The 27,335-nt window shown below is 48.0% G+C and overlaps 1 protein-coding gene and 1 long non-coding RNA gene across 5 annotated transcripts in view; one reads left to right on the top strand and one right to left on the bottom strand.

The window, feature by feature from the left end:
* The window catches only part of LOC139051747 (uncharacterized), a 193,317-nt gene that overhangs the window by 149,545 nt on the left and 16,437 nt on the right, over nt 1-27,335 (top strand). The window lies entirely within an intron of this gene.
* The window catches only part of LOC139051745 (uncharacterized), a 185,912-nt gene that overhangs the window by 146,086 nt on the left and 12,491 nt on the right, over nt 1-27,335 (bottom strand). For all 4 annotated transcript variants that reach the window (XM_070528744.1, XM_070528741.1, XM_070528742.1 and 1 more), the window contains exon 2: nt 10,488-10,624. In XM_070528744.1, coding sequence (XP_070384845.1) covers nt 10,488-10,624 — 137 coding nt within the window. The remainder of the gene's footprint in view (nt 1-10,487; nt 10,625-27,335) is intronic.

The following is a 27,335-nucleotide window of genomic DNA, read 5'->3' on the forward strand; positions in this document are numbered from 1 at the left end:
AAAGTAAATAGGATGGGAGAATGGTAAGATATTTGTACAGGAAAAACTGATTCACAGTGGAGGTAAAGAACTAGGAAGCTTATTAGCAATAATCCAGCGTCTTGTCTTCCTTGTTTGGCGACTCAGACGCCCTCTCACTGGAAACATTCCAAACAAGAAATGTGCTTTTCTAACTGTTTCGCGGCACTCCCTATAGGGTTCAGCACCTTTCGCTTTATTCGGCTGCGTTGCCATCTCTGCCGCATTCCTGACTCTGCGAGGCCTTCTGAGCACGCTTTCTTGTACTCGTTTCTGAGTGCCTTTTTTTCTTCCCGTTGGCGGCTCCTCAGGCTCACTCTCTTCCTGAATTTTCCTCCTCTAGCCTAACTATATCTCCAGAGCTAGCTGTTTCAGGTGCTCATCGGTGCTTCAGGTGCTCATCGAGTTCGCGTGCTTTGGCGGCGTCAAAGCCATGACATGGGCGTCAGCAAATGTTCTCTCATTTTTATTCAACAGTGATTTAGCTGTATAGAAAAGGTAAGGGTAGCCTTCCGGTCGCCCATTGGAGACTACTGCTAATGTCTCGATATCTCCGGAAGGTACCTCAATCTGTACCTTTGCCACAGGTAGGCACACCGAGCCTTCGCTGACGGCCTGCCTTATCAGCGCGCATTCGGACACGTAGTAATCACTTTTCACATATTTCAGATGGACGACGTCCGTGGTGGCCACAGAGTTCCTGAGTTCCCTACACTCTTTGTCATTTACCATTAAGTCCGTCATGTATTACTTTAGCAGATCGATGTTATTCGGATGATTGCTTATGCAATGGAATAGTGGCATCTTATTTGTGCAGTTTGGGGGAAAGTATGCTTTCGGTGCACGCCGATCTACGACTAGTGTCGTCTCGTTTTTTTGTGTGTGTGCGTGTGTGGGTGGCTTGCTGCACTTGAGGGTAAGATCTTGGTCGTGACGAAGGCTTTTGATAGTAATGTACGCTACTGCTCTGTGGCTTGCCACATACTCACCGGCTAGCTGTGCTGCACTCTTACATAGACACCTTCCTTCCTGTCTTTAACCCAAAGGCGCTCATTAATTCATCATGGTCGCGTAAAACTGCTCTAAGCAGATTAAATCGGACAGCTTACTGACGTTATCCGCCCCTGCTCCATTCACCAACTCAGAAAAATCATCCTTCAGGCTACACACAAACTCAACAAAGCTTTCATTAGACTTCTTGCTTTCCTGCCGAAATCTCCTCCGAAATTCCTCTGTGGAAAGGTTGTATTTTGCGAGCAAACTCGACTTCATTGAACTGTACGCGCTACCTCGGCTACACTCAATCGGACCCTGATTTGCAAGTCGTGTCCCGGCAACAACGCAAGTAACCGCTCCGGCTATGTGTCTTGGTGAAATGATTGCTTCTCACCAATCCGTTCAAAATTGATTGGGTAGAGACCGATGTCATCGCCTGTTTTGTACGGCTAAAGCTAACTTGTCATTTTCCCACTTTCTCTTTGTGGCTGGGCCGCATGCGCACCACGCCCTAATCTCGTTTTTTTTTTTCGCGAGCTCATTTCTCCCTGAATTTGTTCCATATCTTCCTACCACTCCTTCTCGCACTCCTTTCTCTCGCGCTCCTTCTCTTCCTCCCTTTCTTTCCTCTCGTGACATATCTTTTCCCAAGCATCCGTGAGCTCGTCGTCCTCGAAACCGACTTCGTCAATGCTAGTACGAGTTGTGCTTTTCCTCAACTTATCCTTAATGTATACATACCGAGCTCTGCTGTCAACAACAGAAGCTCCTCTTTTTCAACACTGATATACATGCTTTTCCGAGACCTGACTACAACTTCCACTCTATTAACCGCACACGCGGCGGCGACCAATCAGTGCTAATTGCCCGATAAAACCCTGCCCTTATCATCCGGCAAAACGTAGTCACTGTAGCACTCATCCAAGCTCGAGGTTGCGCAGGTCATATCTCCCGGAACCGCGTTCAACGGTCCACCTATCCCAGATCGCGACGACTGCCTTCTGCTGCTTTTCCTTCAAGTTTCATCTACTCATCCAAGCCTTCACACTGTTACTGCGACGGTTATGCCTCTCTGAGCCACGAAGAGGAGCTCTGCTATCTCGGATCCACAGATGTCGCTCTTCCGTCCGCAGTTTACCTCGAGCTTGCGAAGGTCGTGTCTCCCGGAGCCACGTTGTCAGGTCCGCCGATCTTAGATGGTGAGGGCTGCCTTCTTGACCTCACCACTTCCAACCAGTTTTTCGCGACTCGGGATAGCGTTTAGGCCAGGAATACCTCATGGACATTGACGAGTACAACCGGTGGTAGGAATGAAGGAAAACAAGTGTTTATTACAGCGAAGCTGCATATGGCTGGCCGATTCCTCCGTCCGTCCGTCCATCTATCGCCTGCACGCTGGAGACTCCTCCGGTGCGATTTCCTGCGTCATTTGCTGCGCCTGCAGTGACGTCGTTGCTCGACGTCGCAGCCATGCGCGCACAGCTGTTTCTCTCCGGCTCCGAAATGGGTAGGCCACGCATTATACGTACTCCTGAGGAACAGGCAGCTTTGCATTAGCAACGCTGCGAGCAGAGCAGGGAACGAGCTTATCTACGCCGTGGCTACGCTGCAGCCAGGGCATAGGAGCAGGGTCGTGCTGCTGAGCGCAACAGTAACTGCGTACCGAGGATCCGGCAGCCTACCAAGCCATCGTTTATTGAACCGTCGTGATTAACCCAGTGATAAACACCGGGGCCGCAAGTCTGAGCTTCGCTAGTTAACCATCTGTACGGAGTTGCTTGGGCGGTGAATTTTCGCATATTCCACTGGGTCCAGATTCGGAAGCCCACTCCATATTACAGCATATTAATCGTCTGAGCTCACATCAGGACACGTCAGCGTACCTTACACTGCACCAAAGATCTCCGCTTTTAAATCAGTCGTATTCCCTAGGAGACTAGGCTATGAAACCTGAAGACCATCTCGACCAACTATAATCGTTGAACCGCTCGCAATATATATCCCTCCCAGGACGTTTTTTTAAATTTTTTTATTGCGATAAAGGCTTGCCCTTAAGGCATAATTCTTGGAGCGTGTATGTGTATTATATGTGTGCTGTGAGGCCTGTGTTGTGTATGAATTGAAGCAGTGTTTTGTGGAATCTGTTGTCATGTATCCAGCGGTCATAGCTGGTTGTCACACTGTAGCGGAGGCCGGCTTGCAGTAGGAGACGCGAGCGTTCCGATTGTAAACCCGTACATGTCCATATTAGGTGGTATGCATCTGATTCCACCACAGGAACGGAGCAGTATGGACACGTAGCACCCAGTGGTAAATGCGACCAGTTCCACCTTGAGACAACAGCCGGTGTAAGGGCCACCCCGGCCCGAAGCCTCCTAAGCACAACTTCCTCCGCCCTAGTAAGGTGAAGGGGGAGGGAGCAGACACACGGTGGGATAAGAGCGCGTGTGTCCTACCGGAGAACATTTTTACGGGCTCGCAACGAGTTACGGGGTTGGGGTGGGAGGGGAATGGGTGGAGGATCAGGATTAGGAGGGCAGTGTGCCTGCTGGTCAGCAGCAATGTTGTGAGGGTTCGCTGAATGGCCTTGAATCCAGTGTACCTTGACGCAAGTAGCTGTCTTACTATTCATAGTGTGTATTCTCTCGCAGATTTGCATCGCCTTATCAACCTTCTTGAGTTGCTGAATAGCCGCAAAAGAATCAGTGAAGATATCTAGTTGCTTGATGGTAGGCAGCTTAGATGTCGCATCTTGCACAGCGTCGTGGATGGCTTGAAGTTCCATTACTAGAGCGCTGGCTTCCGTAGATAAATAGCGCTGGTGGCCGCGGATGAAATTATGCGTAGTACTCAGGAATGATGTCCTTCCGCCGTCTGGGAGAATGGCAGCATCCGTATACACTTTGCAGGTGCTAACGCATGATGCATCGACGATGTTGTGTTCGTCAATAATACCTGTTGTATCGCTGCGCCGTAACTTCGTTGGCTTATTAGTTGTGATGCTGGTGAATTCCCAGGGAGGCATTGGATAGGGCTGATTGTCAATCCGAGAGCCGCGGTGAAAATGAGCATGCAACGCAGCGACAGCCGGAATAAGTTGCTTTTTTATTTCACGTGCTTTCTCACATTGCAAAATTAGCTCTGCCATTCTGTTGAGCTGGGCATGTTCCTGTAAGGTTGGTATCGGAGTGATGCGGGGCAGTGCTGTGATTGTGCGCATAGCATCGCGATTAATAGTCTCCAACTGTGCCAGCTGTTCCAGAGTCAGCCGTTGAAATTGTGCTTGATATAAAATTTGTGGCTGCAAGACTGCACACAGCAACCGTCGAGCTACGTCAGTACGAGCTCCAGCTGCTTTTGCTGCAATGCGACGAATAAGATGAAGTGTTTTTGTCGAACTCTGTCTGGTTTTACGGAGCCAGTGTGCACCACTGCCGGATCGGTGAATATCGAGACCCAGCATGCGGACCTCAGAAGCCTCAGGGATTGCAACTGCGCCGAGTCTAAATGTAAAGGGGTGCTGCGTGATTCTTGTGCGTCCTTTCTTGTTGGCCACCACAACATGGCTTGATTTTTGGGCGGAAATGTCCAATCCTGCTTTCCGAGCGCAGTTGTTCAGCACATCAAGGGCTTCTTGAAGCTGTTGAGTTTGTCTAGATATATCTTTATGCACAGACCACAAAGTGACGTCATCCGCATAGATTAAGAACCTCACATCTGGAATCCGATGTAGTTGCCAGGCTAGAGGTATTAGAGCAACGTTGAAGAGAAGAGGAGCCAGAACCGAACCTTGTGGGACTCCTCTGTTCGATGTGAAGTATCTTTCTTGCCTTCCATCTACTCTAATCGCAAATGTGCGATTCTCAAGGAATGAGTAGATGAATCTTATCACCCGCGGTGGAAGTCCCATGTCGAGGAGGTTGGATATAATGATTTCATGGTCTATATTGTCATAAGCTTTCGTTATGTCTGTTGCTACTACCGTGCGCACAGCGTGACTGTGTGGAGAAACCTGTAAAACATCGTTTGATAACATAGGAAGTCCGTCTTCAGTTCCCATGTAAGAACGGAATCCAATTTGAGCAGGATGATATTTATCGTGCCGTTCAAGCCACCAGGAAACTCGTGTGGCCAGCATCTTTTCAGCGAGTTTGCAGACAGTTGAGGTTAGTGAAATTGGGCGTAAAGACTGCAGGCTATTTGGAGACTTTCCTGGTTTCGGAATCGCGACAACAATTGAATGCTTCCAATCAGGTGGAACGTTTCCAGTCTCCCATACTTTATTAATAGCCTGAAGAAGTGCGTCGGGAGCTGTTCCTTCCATGTTCTTGAAAACCTCAAAAGGAATACCATTGGGTCCAAGTGTTGTTCGTTGCTTCGAAGTTTCAATCGCCGCTATTAGTTCGGCCATGCTGAAAGGGCTGGATATTTCGGATTTGGAGGTTGTGTCAGACTGATCAATTTCGGGGCAGCTTATAGGTGACGCTTGATCGTATTTCGGTAAAAACGCTCTAGCAGCGTGTTCTGCAAATTGATGTGGCGAACTCTGCATCGCTAACCTAACGCTCGCTGCAGGGTCAGGTTGCTTATGACCGCGTTCCATTGACCGGAACGTACGCCAAAGTGCTCTGTTTCCAATTCCCGATCCAAGATTCTCGCACCACTCATACCATCGTCGTCGAGAAAGTTGCTTTTCGTGCTGACGCGCCTTCGCCGCTATATGGTTAGCACGTGCACGGCTACCTGGTGCATCGGGATTCCTCGACGCATACAATTCTGCCTGACGTCGATTTGCCCAAAGTTGCAAAAGGGTGAGGTCCGGTTGGGGTGGGTTGCTCCTCGTCAACTGTGGTTACACTGGTGTTCCTCCGTAGCAGTTCTTGCAAAGCGGGAAGAATTTCTGAGGGCTCTGAGGGCACTTTATCAATCGATGATTCCGGAAACTTATCCCAATGCGTTACTGTTACTCGTCGTCGAATTTTCTTTATGCACGTTCTGTGCAAACCAATCATTATTGGCATATGATCACTGCCCCATGTATCTGGTTCCACCCGCCACTGCGGCATTCCAGGACCCAACCACCACGTGAGGTCTGGAGCGTTTGTTCTAGATACTGCGAGTACAGCACAGGTAGCGACAGCGTGATGGTTCAGCAGTGTAAAAGTGGCATCGCTCATGATGTTTTTAACTTGGTATCCTCTTCGGGTGTTGTACTTGTACCCCCATTCTGTATGTGGGGCAATGAAGTCTCCACCCACGAGAATAGGAATTCCCGGGTACGTAGACCGGAGATGGGCTATCCACCCTAAGTTCAAACGTGTGCGCTGCGGTCTGGCATAGAATGACACTAGAATGACAGTAGTCTTCACTGGTCGTGTCAGGACCCCGACAACTTCTTGATTACCACTGCACCATGGCTCCAGGTCAATCACTGTGTGAGCAATATGCGATGATATATAAACTGCACCTTTTCCCGGAGCTGAAGCCATTGTAGTAGCACGTCTATCTCTAATAGATGGGTTGTGATACCCATTAAAATTGGATAGGGAGCATAGCTTATTATGCTCTTGAATAAGCAGTGCCCATACATGTAGCTTATTGTATTGAAGCTTGGTTTTAATTTCTCCTAACTTGGAGCTTAGGCCCCGACAATTCCACTGTAGAATTCCATCCTGTGACAGCTGCTGCAGAGAATTAGCCATGATGCAGGCAATTCTGAATGAGCAACGTTAGTTGAGCAAGTTGATCTAAAACTGCTGTCCAAACAGCTTGGTTGACCTGTGGTGCCGGACGGGATCCAGGCGTAACGGTGGCATTCGCAGTGGTTGGTGCGTCACGTGTCGGTCCTATTTTCTGACGACGCAGAATCACCAATTCTTTGTGTTTGCGTAGTCGCTCAATCTCTCTGGCCAGTGCGTCTATACGAGCGTCAATGTCATCATGGTCATCATCTGACTGATGCAGAGGTTCCGGTAATTTCTGTTTCTTTGTCTGCGACTGCTTGCCACGTTTAAGAACAAAAGAATACAGTTGTGTTTCTGGGGCTTTTTCTTCTGCCAAGAGCATCTCTGGCTCTTCTGCAAGAACCTCATAACGATTGTGTATTGTTACTATGGTCGTTTTTGGTATAGCCTTTCGTATCCGTATTCTGGCCTTCTGTTTAGTCGGACAATTTGTGCTTGTCATATCATGCTCATCAGATTTACATAAGCCACATCGATATCGTGGTTGGCCTTCTGGTGTGAGCTTTTCTGGATCAATAGTACGCTGTGGGCAAAATGCCTGCATGTGTCCACGTTGAAAGCAGCGGTAGCAGAATATTGCTCGAGGGAGGTAGGGTTTAGGTCGCAATATGCAACCATAGTAATAAAACCGTTCTGGGATACATTGAGGGCCCTGTACCGTCACTAAGCATGTCCGACTTTTGCCCATGAATCTAGCTGCGAGCACCCTGTGTGTCGTGGAGGTCAATTCACGACATATTATCCCACGGGTGTCTTCTGGGTCAATGCCATAGACAACACACTTCTTTATATTAGGACCCGATGCAAAGTAGCAAAGTAGCACTGCACCAGGACGTCCCAGGACGTTTCACCCTCCGCCGGCTCCGCCTCCTATGTCACACCTTCGCGCCCGTATATGGCGCAACTTCGTGGTAATTGAGAATCTGTGGTCGATGCTGTTCCCTAGGTAGCCTTCGATGTTGACCCCTTTCATCAATTAGTTCAGCTTGTCATGGTCAGCTTCAGGTAGTTGTCACCTGGCGGTATCTTCGCTGTAGTTGTCATCTCGAAGTGAGCTTTTTTGTTTGCGCGTCACAGCCTATGTCGGGCCCCTGCATCATCTGAGGGCTCGCTGATGAAAGAACTGTCTCGTGAAAAACGTACAAGCAATTGTCATCGCCGCATTGAGGCGTAACAATGGCTAGAGCCTGGGCATGCATAAGATCCAGGGTGTGCAGGAATCAGCTGCTGCACCGACAACATTTTGACCAATAGGTTCGGTCCCGTGGAAGGGTCGCATTTTGTCAAAATTGTGGGAAAAAAATGCGGCCCTTACACGAGCCTATACAGCCTGCATCGGCTGGTGCATAGAAAAGGTGGTCGAGAGACTTTAATTGCAGTAAACATGACACTTAAGTGTTTCATCTTAGCCTCTAAAACGTCGTGCTGTTTTGGGATTCTCTCGAATACGCACAACAGTGCAGCTGATTTTATTAAGGGATAGTTGATTTAGTAGTTAATTAAGAAGTCGAATAGCTCTCCTTTTTTAAATCGCAGTAATTAGGAGGAAACGTTTCGTATAAAAGAACACGTCACTAACGATTTCCTCGGCCTCGGTCAGAGCGGCCACCGCGAGTATAGCAGAGCAAATGGCGGTTGCGCTGGCCTTGTGTGACCCAGAGCGTTCCTACATTTACTCCGACTCGAGAGACGCAATCAGAGCTTTCGAGTCGGGTAACCTCGCACGAGAAGCGGCCTCTATGTTAGAGAAAAGGGCTTGCCCCGGTTTTCATTATATCCCGTGGTTCCACGCAGACATGGGGACGAACGTTCTCGAGGGCTTCCCAAACCTCAACGAGCTTGCCCACGACCGTGCGCGAGAACTCACACGCCGCGACGGTCTGGAGGCTCCGGAGGGGCAGGAAGGGACTCAGCTGAACGATCCACTCCTCACATTTAATGAAATTACTAAACATTACCAACTTGGTCGGAGAATTTATACTCTGCGTCACCCGAAGCTCAGTAGAGGTCAGTCAGCTACACTTCGAATGCTGCAGACGGTATCTTTCCCGTCGCGGGGATTCCTCAGTAGGGTGTACTCGGATGTGGACCCTAGTTGTCCCAACTGCACTGAAACCTTTTGCTCAATGGCTCACATGCTCTGGCGATGTCCCGCGTTGCCTAACGACTTCCTCTCCAGCGAAGCCGAATGGGAGGAGGCCATCAGAAGCACGGTACTCCGTAAGCAAGCCCAGGCTATCCAGAGGGCCCAGGAAAGAGCGGAGCGTCACGGCGTTCTGTCCTTTACGTGGGCGCGGCCAGCGGCTACAATGGCCTCCCATTAGGAGGTCCTGACAGTAGCTCCTCGGGATTAAATAAAGTTCGTTGTCTGTCTGTCGGTCACTAACGATTAATTAGGAATATGTGGGCAACTCCGCATAGAATACATTTACGCTCCAGCAATTTTTTTGGATACATCATGCAAAATGTATTGTGAAGCTTCATGTTTTTAACAAGCACACTTAGGACTGGACGAGTGCTCGATTCAAATTTTTAGCGCGTGTTGATGATAACAACGTTTATGGCTTTTCTTGTTTTACTGTTTCGCTTCTGCATTAAAAAGTGCACTTTATGCTAGCCATGAAAGAAGAAAAATGCGGCAATGCGGCGGCTGCTTCGTGAGCGTTGCTGACGGCTAAATCACTAGCTTTGCCAATTGCCCCTATAATTAAAGCAAACCGGAACGCTTCCTGAATTGAAATTGCATGGGAGGAAATCATATTTTAAAACTGAGTTCACTGGACGAGGAAGTAGTTGATTTGAAATTGTGCCAAACCGAAGGTAAGAGAAAGGTGGTAGCCTTTTCAACGTGAGGATGAGGGCGATGGAGGGCAGGCAAATTTGATGGCAAGGGAATAAAACCGAAAATGAGGGCATTTGCCCACCTCTGCTTGCGACAACTTTCACCGAGATTCGGATAAAAGAAGCGCGTTATCGCAGATAGCGATAACGATAGCGATAAAATTATATAGAGCGATCATAAGCAAAAACTAAAATAAGTAGCCGTTGTAGCAGTCACAGAATGAGTAAATTGGCTTCGGACGCGGCTTCGGACGCAGCTTCCTCCAGTTCCTCCGCATCATCCATAGCGGTAGCATCATTCACGGGAAACAGCGAACGACGACCGTACGGCACCAAACCATCGCTCAAGTTCAGCTTATTTTCGAGAACGTGTCATCCCGTGCCTTCGTACGTTTCTTGCGAAATAACGAATTTTGGAGGGAAACAGCAAAAAAAAATGAATACGGCTCATTGGTTGAACGGTGGCCGTTTGAATAAGCAACAGCCTTGAAGGCGAATTCACAAGAAGCCCTTCGTTGCTACACACCAGACAGAAATTAAACGACAACCACAACAACAACAACAACAAGCGGCTGCGCCATGCCATGGTTATATACGCCTAAAGAAAAAAGAAGCAACTGCGTCATCTCCATGTATATGCGTACATGCTCTATATTTGTTGACGCTGTCAGGGGATAAACAACTGGGAAAAGCAGCGATATGTTGACCTTTCTTTTTTGTCTTTTATTGTTGCCGTATTCTCACATCCAGTATACACGCACTAGACTGAGCATTCCTTATAATTCGTCGAGTATACAATTTTGCGTGTACGATACGCTCAGAAGCATGCCATACGGGATCTAGAAAGGCATAATATCGAACGCAACAAGGACAAAGCGTAGCACTCACATGTGCGGCGCCTGCAGCTGCAGAACTGCGCACCCGTCTCGTTCTTCACGCATTTGCCAGTGACATTGAATTCGGGCCCTCCTAGCCCTATCATGCAGTACTCCACGCAGGCCTCATCCACACACGGCTCCGGTGGTCTGTTTAAAAGGCGAAAGAAGCATGGTAAGAGTACAGTAACGTGCTTTCTAACAAAAACCAAAATAACGACCACCTGCAGCAAACTTTTTTTTTATTTGCAGAATACTCCAGGCTTTACAAATTCCAAGCAGGAAGGCAAACCAAAGGTAACTTTAAATGCAATGATTACAAGGATAGAAAGATGAAAGGTGGAAAGGCTGTACAAATACTTTCGTATTACTAATTCATACAGCAACATTTATTAACAGCATAACAAGTCCTGCAGTGCTTTTTGGAAAATCCTCAACGCTCAGTTCTCAAGTGTTCGTGGGAAACATGAATAGTTAGATGGATTAGTTCTGGCGAAATACGGTGTCAGCATATAATTGTGCTTATGGCACGTTTTACGTCTCGCTTCCAAACACTGTAGTGCCTTGTTGGCGGCTAGAAGGAGAGGTTGTAACGGATATCCTTGAAGCGCTACATCTTCCCAAGTACACTACTACTAGCAATAAGCTGTAAACGGAAAACGTACGGAAGAAAACAATAATTCGCAGATGAAGAATTGGTTCGATACATTTTTCAACAGGACGAGCCCAAAGAAACATTCATTCATTCGCGTAGCACTCAAGGTGCTTAGATATACAGGAGGACGTCATGTTATACAACCGACAAGGAAAGGCCCTGACCATATAGTTCGAATTATCATGGTTCAGTGGGGGGTGCGAAAACACTAGCGCAAGAAATGACTTTGAGAATTAAGCTTTTATTGGGCGACCTTGTACTGAAACAAACAAAATACGCAGTTAATTGGCAGGAGCACGATAGCAGCAGAGTAAGCGGTTGTCGAATGGAATCACTCTACTCGCTTTCTCTGTCGGCTATTTATAGAAATGTCAATGTACATTACAGAGCAGTTGATGGTGATGGCTCCGGTACAAGGATGTGCTATCACAGCCTCGAGACCAAAGCGTACTTTGATCCAGCGGGCGTGGTATGCTGCAATGATCGCAACATGCGTCCGGTCTTATTAATGCGATTAGCATTCTTTGGGAACTTGCTTTGCACTATGAGTGTATCTAACCTTTTTTCGCGCCACATCTTGGGCCATAGGTTATTCACCACTGGGTCTGTGCCCGAATATACCACATGGGCTACTGGTAAGCGCCACTCAGTCTGTGGACGAATAGACAAAAACTTGGAGCACCGGGTATGTGCAATTGGGTATGTGCCATTGGGTTGTGCCCATTATTGGTCAATCCCGCCGAATGGGTATGGGCCACACTCTTTAAAAAATCCAACAGGAACCATCGCACGATAAAGGTCGACGTTAATACAAGTGGCATTGAAGCACTGCAGCGACACAGCATATCGCCTCCACAGAGACGCGTCATGTATGAAGCGTGCATGCAGCCTGGTTCCATTCCCGAGCTTCTCTCTAGACACGCCGCGCCTACTAGCGGTGCCGCCGCGACTCCCGCGCACGTGTCAGTATATGTTCAGACAATATGGTATGACTAGGTATCACTGGCGTAGCCTGGGGGGGGGGCTCACCAGGCTTCAGCCCCCCCCCCCAATTTCTTCCCAGCCGGCGCGCTCCTCTCTTTTATGCCTGGCACATCAATGAACAAAGGCCCATATCCTTCGAACCAACGCCCCAGACAAGTACGACTACGACATGGTACACGTCTTCAGGCAGACCAAGGGCGCTATAACGTAAAACTACTGCAAACATTTATATTACAATTCTGCAATCAGCCCTACACGATTAGTCAAATACTTTTCTGGACCAACCCCACTTCACTTGTCTCTCACGCGACGTCACGAAAACCGCGTTAGCTCCCCATCTGATATCACGTGTGCGCACTGATTATGCACAATTTGACCGAAGAAAAAGAAATATTTATTTCTCATTCGATGCATTTGCGCCATTAGCCCTCGGCTAATGGTCAAAAGTTTTCGGGCTGCACCCACTTCACCTGTCTCTCACGCGACGTCATAAAACCACAAAAACTTCATTTTCAAAATAGAAGTGAGGCGTGCAGACAGGACAGAAGAGTAAAAAAGTGGACAACACGAACGCCGACTATCAACTGAAGGGAGCACTGAGGCGAAAAATGAAAGAAGACACAAAACTCATCTGCGCACGCTCAGGAATGGTAACACCACGTGTCGATCGGGTACACGTGCTGGTCTACGTGAGAGATAACTGTTAGGGCACTTAATCTCTTCCTTATGTAAAGTAATCGAAGGCTGACTCACGCACGCACTTCCACCATGATAGATATGCCATGCCTCTACCATAAGACGCGTATCTTCATTCTTATGCCTGTACAATATCGCGCATTCACTATCGCACATTTTATTTCGCATAATGAATCCTTACCAACTAGCTCAGCCTTCTGTCGTTCTACGCAAAAACTTACCGCGTAAAAGTGACGTGTACGCGATGAAGATGCATTAACATGCCGAACAAAACTGAATTTTCTTCTGAATAGCCACAGGCTGCCTCATTCCGAAAGGAATAAAAGATGGCTGCCGCCGATCACTCCGGCACTGGCTACCCGCCACTTGAGCATGCTCCTCGCCTCTTGTGAGCTAGTTAGAGGAGACAAGCCGCTCAGTGCAGGCAATGTTATTCATTTTTTCAGGCAAACAAAAGTGACCTCCTATGAACGTGGGGAGCATTTGATTGGTGTGTTCAGACAACCCTGCGGGTGACCGCCCGATGCTTGCGTCGGCGGTTACGCAAATTTGACGTCAGGAGATTAGAATAAAACATATTGGAATAGTTTTACGTTATACAGCCGCAAGGGCATGCTCAAGGCAATAGCTGTATTATTATGCAGCAAGCATAGGAAACTTATCAGGGAATAATGAAAGCTTAACTGTACCCACCCGAAATGCAACCTTAACAAATAACAATACAATATCAAATAACAACACTAATGTGGCCGTGACTAAAAGCCATCTGCTGAGCTGTCCCTGAATTTGGTGCTGCTGGCGCGAATGGACAGAGACATCTGCCTGGTCCAAAACCGCCTGGCTAGTTTCAAGGACTAGCTACCAACCGGCAACTACATGTGCACGTCAACGCGGATGGCTGAGGCTGGTTTCTACCACTGCGCTTCGGAGAACGAGCCAGACTTTGCTCGCTGCTACGTGAGCTTCAAGGAGATGGGCTACTGGGAGCCGAGCGACGACCCAGTCAAGGAGCACTCGCGCTCGTTGAACTGCGCATTTCTTCATTTGGGCATGAAAACGGAAGATTTTACAGCGCTGGACTTCTTGGGCCTCAAAAAAGGCGGGCGCCCAGAGCAAAGACATGAAGTAGATCGAGCTTAAAATGGGCGAACTGGAAAACGCCATGCTCAACGTCAAGACGAACTGGACAAAATGGGGAAGAAGAAGCATTTATCGCCTGCGTGTGTAGTACTAGGGGTTTTCGATTGTGGGCGATTTTACCCTATGTGGAGTCGAACGTGTCGATCATATGTTATTGCGATATGAATTTTTGGACACTCCAGGCACATTTCCCCACCATCGTCGTATGTGACAGCGTCGCCATCACCACTATGTTCCGTATTAAGTGAAAGTTTGGTAAAATCACGGCCGCGCGCCGTTGTGGGTTGAAGCTGAGGCACCTACGTGACTGGGCCCTTACACGCCAACTTGGGTTGCTGGGTGTGTCCCACGTGGCATGTGCGGCTCTTTAACGAACCTCTTTGACGCCAACTTGGATCACTGATATGTGCCACTGGTCATGCGCAACTCTTCAATTGAAAAAAAATAATAATTCAGAATCTCTCCGGTGCTGAGCGGAATCAAACCCGCGTCATATATATTCTGACAATCTTCTCTTAATATATTTTTAAAGACGTGCCACGCACGGACTTCGCAGCGATGCAACTAAATGGCACAGACGCGTCTCTGCGGCGGCAACACGATATGTCGCTACACTGATTCAATGCTAATCGCACTAACGTCGACCGCCATCATGAGGTGGGTTCCGCTAAAATCTACTAGGCGAAAGCCTTAAGTGGCTCAAAATGCGCGCTAGAAAACGCAGCGTACGGTAGAGAAAGTCATGCGATCTCCCCTCCCGCCGAAACTCGCTCGTGCCACAGCTCGCGAGTTGGTCGTCTTTCCAAGCTGGCTCCGATGCCGCTCATAATGTCAAAAAACAAAGGAAAGATAATTAAGACAGTGTTAGTTTAAGCACTCAAACCACGACCTACGGTGGGAGTCGAACCCTCGTGCTAATGTGGAAGCATAAACCGCGACCTTTGGTGTTAAGGCGCAGTTAATTAAGGCACTGCTAATTATTATCGAGATAATAAAAATAATTGAACCCACGACCTTCGGTGTTGAATAGGGCAGAAGGTATTTAAAGTACAGTTAATGAAGGTAGTGTCAAGTAAGCCACTCGAGCCCACGACCTTTGGGGGGAGGAAAGAAGTAATAAGAAGTAACGCATTCGAATGAGAATATGAAGTAATTTAATGACTGTTTCTTGAGCGCGCAGGTTTTTGACTTCACCTGCTTTCGTGTATGCCGAAGTGACTGTCAATTTTTTTTAAGATGGGCCTATCTCGGGCTAGCCATCACGTTGTCCCTGGGGAAATTAGGCGAGGATTGTCTTCATTTTCCCGGCGAAACTATACGTCCTGAGGTGCTATGAAGGATGCGCCGAGTTTCTCGTTCACCCGAGTTTTACCCGAGTTCGCTCGACGGCAGTCAGTGAACGGAGATAGCGTGAAACGCGCGAAGGCTGCAGGCAAAAAAATATGTAGACAAAAAGCCACGTATGACAACATGAGCGCGCCTTGCGCGGCACGCTGCTTCCACGTTTCAAGCGCAGACGGCTGCACAACGAAACGCGCCAGCGCCGCGTATTGTTTTCAACGAATTATCGCAACTTAGCAATACCGTGACTGTCCTGCTGTCTGTCTGCACACTTGCCGTGAGCCGCTTGCCACGCCTTTCCCGGGCGCGTCAAGGGCGTGCCTCCTCTTTCGGGCCCTATCTTCCTATCCTCCACCGAATGCGAACAGGGTGCATGCGGCGCATTCTTGCACCTACGCTTTCGCTCAAACGAATACGTTAAAATACAACAAATAAAATAACAAACATTTTTATTTCTTTAAGTATCTGTTTTTTGTTTCGAATGCTAGAAATTTCTGATGACAAACGGAGATCGAGCAAATTATTAAATTTTGCACTTCTTGCCACGAGTGGCGACAGTGAGGCGAAAGCTTAGAAACGGATACATTGAAGCAAGTTGCACGCACGAGGCAGTTCATACAGTGAGAAGTCGCCTAGGGGCGCTACAGTGCTATTCTCAATAATGTCAGTGATTGCCACTCTTTCTCTATTTGGAGAATAGAAACGCAGCCCCGCGGTACGGCTGTTCATCGCAGGCGCTTTGAGGCCCCCCGCTCTAGCAACTAAAAACGATATACTAGTCATAAATACGGGAGCAACGGCTGTCGCTGCAAAATGGCGATCCGTAGCGCCCTTACTGACGCAGTTCAGTGAAAATGTACCAGTTAAGCCTTGTGCGCGAAGCCTCGGCGATGCACTGCGAAGAAGTGCGTGCTTCCCACCGACACAATTCATCGCTTGTCATCGCTTGCCCAGTGGAAGTGCCTCTGAGCGTATCTACGCAGTATTTGAGTGTTTTGTGCGCACCAAGGTGTTTGCGGATTACTAATGCTGGAGCCAGCAGTGATCGCAGAAGTATATCGTAACGACACCGCAGCAATCGCATTTTGGCAGGTGCGTGCTCTTGTGTGCGGTTATAAAATAAGACTTCGAACTGAGGAAGGTATTAGAACTGTTGAGTGCTCAGTGCTTGTGATGAAGAAATGCCATTGCATGGGTCTAGAAGAGCGAGCGATTCTTGGACGCTGATCGTGTTTACGACGTTGTGGCTCCGATACATCACCGATGCAGAGCAGCCAACTCAAATGACTGCTGCGATACGCACTCCTCAGCATCGTCGTCACCCTCGGCGCATCGACGCCTTGCAAGCAGCTACAGTGACGTGCCGATAATTATTTACTGTGCGCTACGTCGCCACAATGCAGGAAATGAAACCATGCTGTATGGCCATCTCAGCCCGAGAAGGTATAAACATAGGCCTGCGACAGTCAACGCTTTGTTTTTTATAGTAGTGCGCAGTACTGTACATCACCGATGACAGTGCGTTGTGCGTGTTTTATGTCGGTGGTGAATATTGTTGATGCCTCTCAGCTCGGCACCGCGTCGCTGTTGCCGAAAGATAAGTTGGGCGTGGCCCAACCGTGGTGGGCGCACGCACAAGAGTTACATGTCTCGCGCGGGGCGTGACCTCTGGCTCTGATTGACAGGCGAACTCGTGCTTAACTCGTACATCGCGAAACCCTCTCCGAGTTCAACTCGGGAACATGGCGGCGGCACCAGCAGCCTGTGTTATTGCATCCAGCAGCAGCAAGCGTCGGTATGACGGTCTGGACGTGAACGCGTGGAGTTTCAGCGTCGTTTTCGCCTGTCCAAGACATCATTGCGCTGGCTGTGTGACGAGCTAGGCGACGACTCTCGTCTGTGGAGACAGCGTGGCGGGCTTCATTTACCATTGAAGAGCAAGTCCTCTGCGCCCTCTGTTTCTACGGGACTGGTAGTTTTCAGGGAAGCGTCGGCGCCAAGCGTTACATTGGACGTCATCAAACTACTGTGAGCCTCTGTGTCAGAGATGTCTGATGCGCTTATTGATGCGGCAGTACGGAAGCGGTGGCTGGCTTTCCCGAGGAGGAGGAGGAGGAAGAACTTTATTATTGGAGAAACCGTTGAGCGGTTTATTCCTGGGTGGTTCCCTCTGACAGGGCTCCAGTGGCGATCGCGGCTCGCCGGGCCTTGTCGAGGGTCTCCAGTTGGCTTCCCAGGTCCAGTTCGGAGAGTCTCGCCTCCCAAGACCACGTAGTGAGTGTGTGTGTTGTGACTCGGGGTGAAATTGCGTTGCCCGGATGGTCGGTGCATTCGTGTGTTATGTGCGCGAGTGTCGCTGTGTGGTTGCTACACCAGGGACATGTTCGGGACGTATAACTGTCTGGGTACATTGCGTTTAGACGAGACAAGTGTGGGTATGTGTTAGTTTGCAGGTGGCGCCAGTCCCTTGCCTAGAGTTTATTGAGAGCTTTGTGTGGGGGAGCGTATTGCGTTCTTCCGAGCCATTGGTCCTGTAGTATTTGTTGACCTGTCGTTAATAACTCGTGGATCGCTCGTCGGTCCGTCGGGGGCTGAAGAACGGTGTGGTCTGCCACTCGGCTAGTGAGACCTCGAGCTTGGCAGTCCGCCTCTTCGTTGCCCCGCAGGCCTTCGTGCCCGGGACACCAGACGATACCGTGGGTCCATTGTAGTGTGCGACCCAGGATTCGAATGGCTTGTATAGGGAGTGTTCCATTCAGCTATAAACGACAAGCCGCTTGTGAGTCAGTAAGGACACGGGCGGACCTTCCCTTACTCTCAGCGTCGCGAAGTGCGAGAGCGATTGCTGCTGCTTCTGCTGCTGCGCTGCATGTGGCGCGGATGGAGGCTGAGGCTACCAGGTTCCCCTGATTGACAACGGTGAGTGTGTATTTGAGCCCGCAACTTGGCGACGAGGGGTACGGGCTAGCGTCCGTGTAGTACGTATCCGGGTCTCTTAAACAACGTTTGTGCAGCATGCGGGCACGCACTGCTCTTCTCTCCTGATTGTGAGTGGGTTGCATGTTCTTGGGGATGGGGTCTACTACAATGTTCTCTCTAATGTGCTAAGGCAAGAGTTGTGTTTCTTCTTTGCAGTGCTGAGGTGTGAGCGGGTACCCTAGCCGTTGAAGAAGGTGTCTTCCCTGTGGAGTCTTGTTGAGGCGCTCCCTCGGCGCTATGAGCGTGGCACTTGTTAGCTCCTCAAAGGTGTTGTATACGCCTAGCGCTAGTAATTTCTTTGTGCTTGTGCTTGACGGTAGCTGTAAGGCCATTTTGTACGCCGTTGTTATAAGAGTGTCCATGCGTTCTGTCTCGCTTTTGCGCTTGACTTGATACGGTAGCGCGTACGTGACACGGCTGATGACGAGGGCTTGTACCAGTCTTAAGGTTTCGTCCTCTGTGAAACCATCTTTGCTGCGCGCTACTCTGGCGATGAGTGATGCGGTGCTTCTTATAACGTGATTTAATTTCTCTGAGGCTAGCTTTATGCCGTTGTTCTCCTGGATGTGCATACCTAGTATGCGTGCGGTCGGGACGCGCTTTATAAGCCCCGTTTACATGAATGCGACAGTGGCGCATCGCATTTCCAAGCGCATTTGGGAAAGGTGATGCGACGCCGCTTACATGTAGCGCCTTAACTCTCGCAAAAACGTAGCGCACATGGTGTCGTATAAGTGAAGTGCAACCGACTTCCGGTGCAACTGGTTTCCGGTTGTGGGCCGAGTGCACGTTGGTGGTTGAGTGCCGAGAAATAGACAGTTTTAGTTTAGCGTACGCAACTTATAGCGTACGCTACACGCTATAGTGTAGCGGACGCGAAGCAGCGCACGTTTTTTGCAGCTTTAGCCGGCCAGCGAGATCTTCGGATCTCGGAGGCCATTAGTCGTCGTTGCGGCTACTTTCCGACTATAGCGATAGGTAGCGCTGACATCTAGAATGTTTCTTTCATTAGGCTTCGCCTCGTTCGAAACGAGAAGCGATCTCGAAAACACCACAAGGTTATCCATAATACCCTGTCGTCGAAGCGGCCTGAGACTAAGCGAAAGCCGTTTACACATTCATTTGCTGCGAACGAAGTGCATTTTACAAAAGCAACGCCAAATTCATTTCGAAGCGGGCAGCCGGGACCGCCACCATGTTGTTTGGCAATTCCTTCCCATCATTCCTAATGCGACGATCCTGCGTTTACATGCTCCGCGAGAGTCGACTCGCGCCCGTAAATCTACCCTCGCCTGGCGCATTAATGCGATACGCCTTTCTAGCGCATTACTGCTGTTTACATGAATGTGATGCGCTAGAAATGCGATGCGATGCGACACTGTCGCATTCATGTAAACGCGGCTATAGGTTGCCCGGCAATCTCGATATGTATTGGCGGGGCTCGATGTTCCTTAGTTTGCTTAGGCCGGACTTGAAGGTACTCCGACTTGTGTGGGGCACACCTCATTCCTGCTGTGGTTAGGTATGACTCGATGTATCCGATAGCTGTGAGTAACGTGTTTTCTCTGTCGCCGTATGAACCCTTGGTTGTCCATAGAGTGATATCGCCGGCATATAAGGCACATCCGAGTTTTGGGATGTTTTCCAGTTGTAAAGCAAGTTTTCTAAGTCCGATGTTGAAGAGGAAAGGAGATAATATTGACCCTTGCGGAGTATCCTTCTGCGGTAGATCATATATGTCCGATTATACGCCTGCTATGCCGATGCGAGCTTTGCGGTGGCTGAGAAAAGCCACGACATAATGGTATACTCGCTCTCCGCATCCTATGGCGGCGAGGCCATCTAGGATGGTTTCGTGTGCTATATTATCAAATGCTTTTTCTACGTCGAGGGCTAGGAGTATGTTGTTGTTGCTGCCCAGTTGTGGGTTGAGGACCTCTTCCTTGAGGAGGAGGAAGACATCCTGTGCTGACATGCCTTTCCGAAATTCGTACATGCAATTGGGGTGTAGTCCATGTTCTGCCATGTGTTGTTCCATTCGAGTGAGTACAATTCGTTCAAGAAGCTTGCCTAGGCAAGACGTAAGCGAGATCGGTCGTAATTGATCGAGCCTGCGCGGTTTTCCTGGTTTGGGCATAAGGACTATGTGAGCTGTAGTCCATTCCTCGGGTAATGTTCCGCCCGGCGGAAGCAGCTGAACGAATTTCTTCGTTCAGCTGCTTTGTAAAGGCTCGCAGGGTTTCATCGCTTAGGTTTCTCAAGATGGCATTGGTGATCCCGTCGGGACCCGGTGCCGTGTTTTTCTTGAAGCTCTGTGCTGCCACGTATATCTCCGCATACGTGATGGGTGCATCAAGTATATCGTTCGGAGCTTACGGATATTGAGGGTATGGTTTCGGATGCCCGGTCCGGATTCCCGTCTACGTTTGCTGGAGTTCCTGTATGAGTTCATCCTCGGTTCCCGGATATTCGCCAACAAGTTTTTGTAGGGTTGTGTTTGTATCTGTTTTGGTATTTGAAGGATCGATGATGCTGCGGAGTATGTTACATGTCTTTTTGGAGCTTAGCGTGCCTTTAAGCAAATCGCAGAACGTGCGCCAATTGTCCCTGTGAACCTTCAGGGCATAATCGTTGGCCTGTTTAGTGCCGTTTGAAATCCTAAGTCTAAGTTTGCGATTTAGCTTCTGTTTGCGCCATCTTCTTGTTAGGCCTCTGCATGCTTCCCATAAGTGTATTAGATGGTTGTCGATTGCCGGCGTGTCGGTATCGGTTTGGTACACTTTAGTGTTGGCGTCATATAGTACTTGGATGCGTTGGGCCCACTCCTTGATCGTGGTTAAGCGGCCTTGATGTTCCGGGAAGGGCAGACTTGTATCTAAATCGAGCTGTTGCCTTTCCCTAAACTTAGGCCAATTTGTAATTTTGGCCTTCTCTATAGGGGTCGGCGTAGCTTGGCCGAGGCGCTGGTGATTTCGATAATGTAGTGATCACTACCCAGTGAGTCGTCTAGGACCCTCCAGCTTGTTCCCACGGTATCGTTGGTGATGGTGAGATCAGGAGTCGTGTCCCTGCTGACACTGTTTCCTATTCGAGTAGGCGTACCTGGTACTGTAATTAGTGTGTATTCGTGGCGCTCTATGGCTTCTATGAGCTTGGCGCCCTTGGTGTCTGCTTTCGAGTAGCCCCACGTGTTGTTCTTTGCATTGAAATCTCCGGTTATAATTAGGCGATCGCGGTGCTCCAGCATTCCCTGTAGGTGCCGGAACGATGACGCGAAGTCAGCCTTTCTGTCGCGGGGGGGGACTGTATACGTTGCATACGACTTGTTTAGGTCTTCTCTTCTTGACAGGCCATATCGTGGTGATGAGATGTGGGATTTCCTCACCGGGGAGCACTGTGAGGGTTGTTGCCAAATCTTTGCGGACGAGCGTGGCTACCCTACGGTAGCCGGGGTCGTACTGTATTTTATACCCCATAATTGGCTTCGGTTGCTCTCCCGCCTCTTGCAAGCAGATAATATCCGGGGGTACCAGCGCCGCCTGTACGTATAGCGAGAGGGATGCGTGCTTTCTTTTAATGTACCTACAGTTCCAAGACCAGATCGTGATGCTTTCGGTTTCCATTTGAGGTTTACGGGCCATGATGGGACTTAGAGGGTATTGTGATGTCTGTGTCGGAAGTTACCATGCTACCGTCATCTGTCTGAAAGGGTATTTTACTACTTTTTCGTTTACGCTTGGGTTCCTTGGTTAGGGATTCGTTAACGTATTTCTTTAATTCTTGGAATTCCTTAAAGAACTGTTGAAATTGTTGCTGTATTTGTTGTATTATTTCTTGTTGTGATTGTTGCAATTGGTCCTGGGTTACCAGGTTGCTCTCAGACGGTGAGTGCGCCTGAGGCTGCTTTGGCTGTGTTGTTTGGGGGGAGGGGAGCAGTTGTGTTTGTAGTGGCGGATGTCCGGTGAGAGAGCTTAGCTGTGGTAATAGAGATTGTGGCGATCGCTCCCGAAGACTGCGGCTGAGCGGGCATTTATAAAAGAACGCTTCTTACTTCGCGGAAACATTACGAACGTAGTCGGGTGTGTCGACGGAACGTACGTAGGAATTAAGGTGCCTTCAATGTCAGCGTTACTGTGATTGGCATTGAAGCAATGTCTAGACGCACCATATTGCCAAATTTGTCACTTCTGTGTAGCCGACTTAAATTTTGTGTTACCGTCATCACACATGCGGCAGCCTATGTAGAGACGTTCTCGCTGGTTGCTGACTTTTTACCGATTATTCTACTTGTCTATCAGAGTGCCTTCCAAGTGGCTCACTTTTTGGGGAAAGAGGTTAACGAAGTATAAATAATAAATAGATGTCACAAATTGTGTGAAGTACCCTGTGAATGCTAATCTCACAAAGAACTTTGCGTTTTTTATGAGATTACTTCGTGCAAGTTACTTAGTATGCATAATGCTGAATTTTGGTCATGCGTCATCTATTGGCCGCACTATCAAACAGCAAGGCATTGCACAATTCATTGCAGTGCGAGATGCGGATGTCGCGCCAAGCCGGTTGTGCCTATGCATTTATGGCGAAATGAAAATGCATTGAGAATGTTAGTGTGCTGGCTTGCATGAAGAAATAATACTTCAGAGTGTTTGCTGTGTTCACAGTTGGTGCATGTGCCAGTGGTTCAGTGTATATTTTTTTTTGGGGGGGGAGGGGGGGCAGCGTTATTCTGTATGGACAAATAGCATATTTTCGTCTCATAATGGGACTCCAGTTCTTCAGCAGTAGAACAATGCAGATCCAATGCTCTGCAGAACTCGGTGTGCGTGAAGATGTCGTGAACAACCAAGGCAAAATTACATATCGGGAGAAATGTGGTGGAGATGCCATTGAAAAGTGGGTCTTTAACCCGCCATGATAAAAATAAAGATTGCAGAGCGAATAGACCTTTTGTACAGCTTTAGAGCAATAATTACACAAACTGTGACATGCTCAAACGTGTAAAAGCTTGCCACAATGCCAAAGTAGGATGAGCGATATGCAGCATATTTTGGCATTGAATATGTCTTGTAACTGCTATTTTTCTTGTAAGCCTCGCTGTCACTCCTTTCCCTCCGGCACTCCCTTTCCTGAAACGCAGCACTGTCTTTTTATTGGTGTCATGATGATGATGGTAACGGCAGCAGTAAGGCTGGTTAATGCTTGCCCCTTTGATTCCTGCGAGTTTAGTGGCACAGAATATGGCACGTGCATACACCTGTGCAGCAAACTTTTACGCTTGTGGTGATTTGTTGGAGAGCTAATTCGTGTTGGGACATTTCAAAGATGTGCGCCATTGTGGCTTAATACCTAGAGCATTGGTGAGGTTGAAGAACGGTTTTATTGGTATAGAAGCTTGAAGTTGAATTGCACAACAATTCGACGGGACACAAAGAAGAGAAATACACACAACGGAACGCTCTGCTGTGTGTGTTACTCTTCTTTGTGTGCCGTCGAATTGTTGCGCGATCCAACTTCAAATAGAGCATTGGGCTTCTTTGGTGCAGGACTGAGGAGCATTGTGAGCTATTCGACACCATGCCAGTGCCTTGCCACACAATTATGGAAGTGTGAATGTTTGCAAACAAAGCTTTGCTTTCAAATCCACCTGCTCATGTAATACAAGCACTGATTGAAGGAGCCATCATGCAAAAATAATGGTGAAATGAATGGCCTTTGAAAATTTTTATGTTGACACTAATGACATAATAGGTGCCACACCGGACTCGACAATTGTACTGGACAGAGCACTTTGTTTCCTATGTGAAGCACAAGCTTCCATTACATGCTGTGCAGATAACCAAGCTCAGTTTGTTTATACGTGGTACACAACATTCACTGTAATCTGTTTTTGATTCTAAAGAAGTGCCAAACACCACCTCTTTTTCAAGGATGTCATGGGAATGTTTGGGCGAGACCTTTTTACAGCCCCTCATAATGGAAGTGTGGCCAGCCAGCTTTGCTTGGGTGCCTTTATAGGTTTCTGTTCCTGATCATTGTGTGCTATCAAGTTGATAAAGTCTATACAACCAGTGCAAGGCATTACGTGATTCTATAGTCGGATACATCTTTAGGAGGCCGCAGAATCTGCACTTCAACGGCAGGTGAACACAAGCCTGCACCAATGGGCACACAGTCTACACTGACGTCATGCCGCTGGACGCACTAATACCCGCTCATTCGAGAGGGACTATTTAGACGTGGAGGCAATCGGCTGCTGCACTTTGGTCATCTGGGCGGGGCCTCTCCTGTCTTGTGAAGTTGTATCCGACTAGAGGATGCCGCTTTTCATACAACACAAAAGGAAAAAGTGTACAATTACTTGGCCTATGAAATGGATACATCACAAGTGAGCTATATATGGGCTTAAGTAGTGTAAAAATTAGTACATGCAAATATATGACATTGTTAAAGAATATGTGGTATCGAACATGCATGTAATAGCATGTTTAAATCGGAGTGTGTTGCATTCATATGCACAGTCTATAGGTGATAGCATTATTAAGCTCATACCGTTTCCTGTCTTTTCGTTGTGAAATACACACATCATTCATCTTGTGGCTAATCAACACCCACTGTATTCTTGCACATAGAAAGAACAAACAGCACAATGACGTATATGCTGCATTAGTGTCTTTTTCATTTACATGGTCCAAGAGTGGCACAGGTTGTATTACGTTTTTGCCCATTTTGAAGAGACATCAACTGCATGTTAGAAGTGTCCCAATATGCACAGCACAATGTTTACTGCAATAATTTTCTTCATGCTTTTCAATAATAAACAAAATAATACACTGAAAGCTCCTATATAAGGTGTGTTCTCGGGGCTCGACTGGAGAGCAGTGAGGGCACTGATACCACTGCTGCAGAGCAGCCCTCTGGGCCTTGCCACACTCTCAAGAGCTCGTGCCTGGCGCTCACCTACTGCCACGAGGCGGTTGAGTGCCTCCAGCAGCAGAATGTTTTGCTGCAAAAAAAGTGGATTGTTGGAATGAATCAACCGCATATAAACCATTATTTACAAATAAAAATGCTCGTTGCACTATTGGTACTGAATGCCCTTAACTGTGGAAGCCTTTAGTGTAAGCATAACAAAACAATTTGTCGGGACAACGCTGCTTTATTTTTCATAACTGGGGTTTTCTTTTTCAGAGCCAATTGTTATGTTTATTAGTGTGCCAACAGCTGAGGTGTCCTCGCACCTTCACGAGTCTCTACTGTCAGTAACACAAACCTATTTTTGTTCACTGCAAAACCAATGCCACTCCCTACATTCCCATCTTATTCGAGCTGATTGCATCCTATGCCTACAAACATCATATTTTTGTCCCATTACGCAATTTTCTACCATCCTCAGCTGCAGTTCTCTCTCCTTGACATCCATTCTGTCACGCTTATGTAATCACTTGTTATAAATTGGCAACAAGTGATTGAAGACGTGCATGGCCTGCCCGCCGAATCCATTTTTTTTTTCTTAATCTCAACTAGCATATCAGTTGCCACGGTTTACTACGCCACTGTCTTTTTGCTTTAATGCTATCTCCAACAATTTTTGTTACTTCGCTTTCTGCACAGTCCTCGACTTATCAAGTTTCTTTGTTAACCTACAGGCTTATGTCCCATATTGCATAACCGGTAGAATGCAATGTTTCTAAACATTTTCCAAGGATATTGGTAATGTGGCGATCACGATTTGGGAATGCCTCCCATGTGCTGTTCAACCCATGAAATTTTTGTATAAGTTTCCTGCTTTATATCAGTACCTGCTATTGATATTTCACCTTTATAAAGATACTCTTCCATAGATTCTACGGGCTGAATGTCACTGATGAATTTCTGTTATCTCACCAAGTTGGTGAAGTTACCTTTATCTTTACCATATTCTCGCGGGCCCACGTACATGTAAAAGCATGAACACTCATTGGTTCTCAATGCCTTTTTTAAACTGCTGGACATTTAGTTCGTTGCTATGAAAGTGACTTAATCCGTGCACTATTATTATGCTAAATATGAAACAGTAGAAGTATACTTATCTTCAGCTCGTCGATGTCTCCTTCACTGTGTTGGTTGCAAGATCCATCGTCGGCAGCACCTCCTTGTCGCATCGTAGCTATATCGGCTGTCTTCCTTTTGCACACACTATGCAATATTCGTAACGCTCGCATGTCACGCAGAGTGGAGGAACTCAGCGCACTGACAGAAGCAGCACCGGATACGGGTTTTCTTCAGGATTGTGCCGTGAACAGTAGGTGCGCGTTGCGATCTGTAAAATCGCCGAAGCTATTGGCAGTCTTTCGGGGTGCACGGAAAGATTGCAGGAACAGAACTATCCAAGAAATAGTGGTCATCGTCGAGCCTGATCACTACTTCGCGCACTGTACGAGTTTGTTTACACTGGGCCTCTTCGATGTTTAGCCGCCATGCTCGCCCGATGAATGTATGTGATGACGCCACCACAGCGTTCCCTCGTGGTATAATGCGAAGCGTGCTAAATTACAAATTAGTCGAATGCACATTCAGTGTACATCTTGTAAGCGTTAAAATGCTCTTAAACAACGTTAAAGTAACTAATAATATTGTACTAAATGCATTTGTTTTATAACTCGCTTTTGCGTGTAATGCACTTGGTGGAACGACAAACAAGTGAAAGAAGGCACGACTATGCACCGACGGTAGGATCACGTGAGCCCCAGTTTGTCGACCGCCCAGAAGGCAATGCCCAAGCAATGATAGCCACCCAGAGTGAATCTAGATAAACCAATGAAACTGGAGGCTTGTCGAAAGATAAACTGTGTCTCGGTACCATTTGTGCTTTCATCTTGGAGTGTCGCCAGAGCTCGCGAAGATCCCGAGTTTCGCCAAAACTCGGCGCATCCTGCATAGCACCCCTGGTAAATAACTTCTCGACAGCCCCCTTAAACTACCCTCTAGCTATGCCCTCAGCACTGCGCTCAGAGGTTCTGCACATCCTACATGATGATCCGACCACTGGGCATCTCGGATTCTACCCTACGCTATCGATGATACAGG

Source organism: Dermacentor albipictus, unplaced genomic scaffold, assembly GCF_038994185.2.
Source record: "Dermacentor albipictus isolate Rhodes 1998 colony unplaced genomic scaffold, USDA_Dalb.pri_finalv2 scaffold_14, whole genome shotgun sequence".
In the NCBI taxonomy this organism is placed as follows: Eukaryota; Metazoa; Arthropoda; class Arachnida; order Ixodida; family Ixodidae; genus Dermacentor; species Dermacentor albipictus.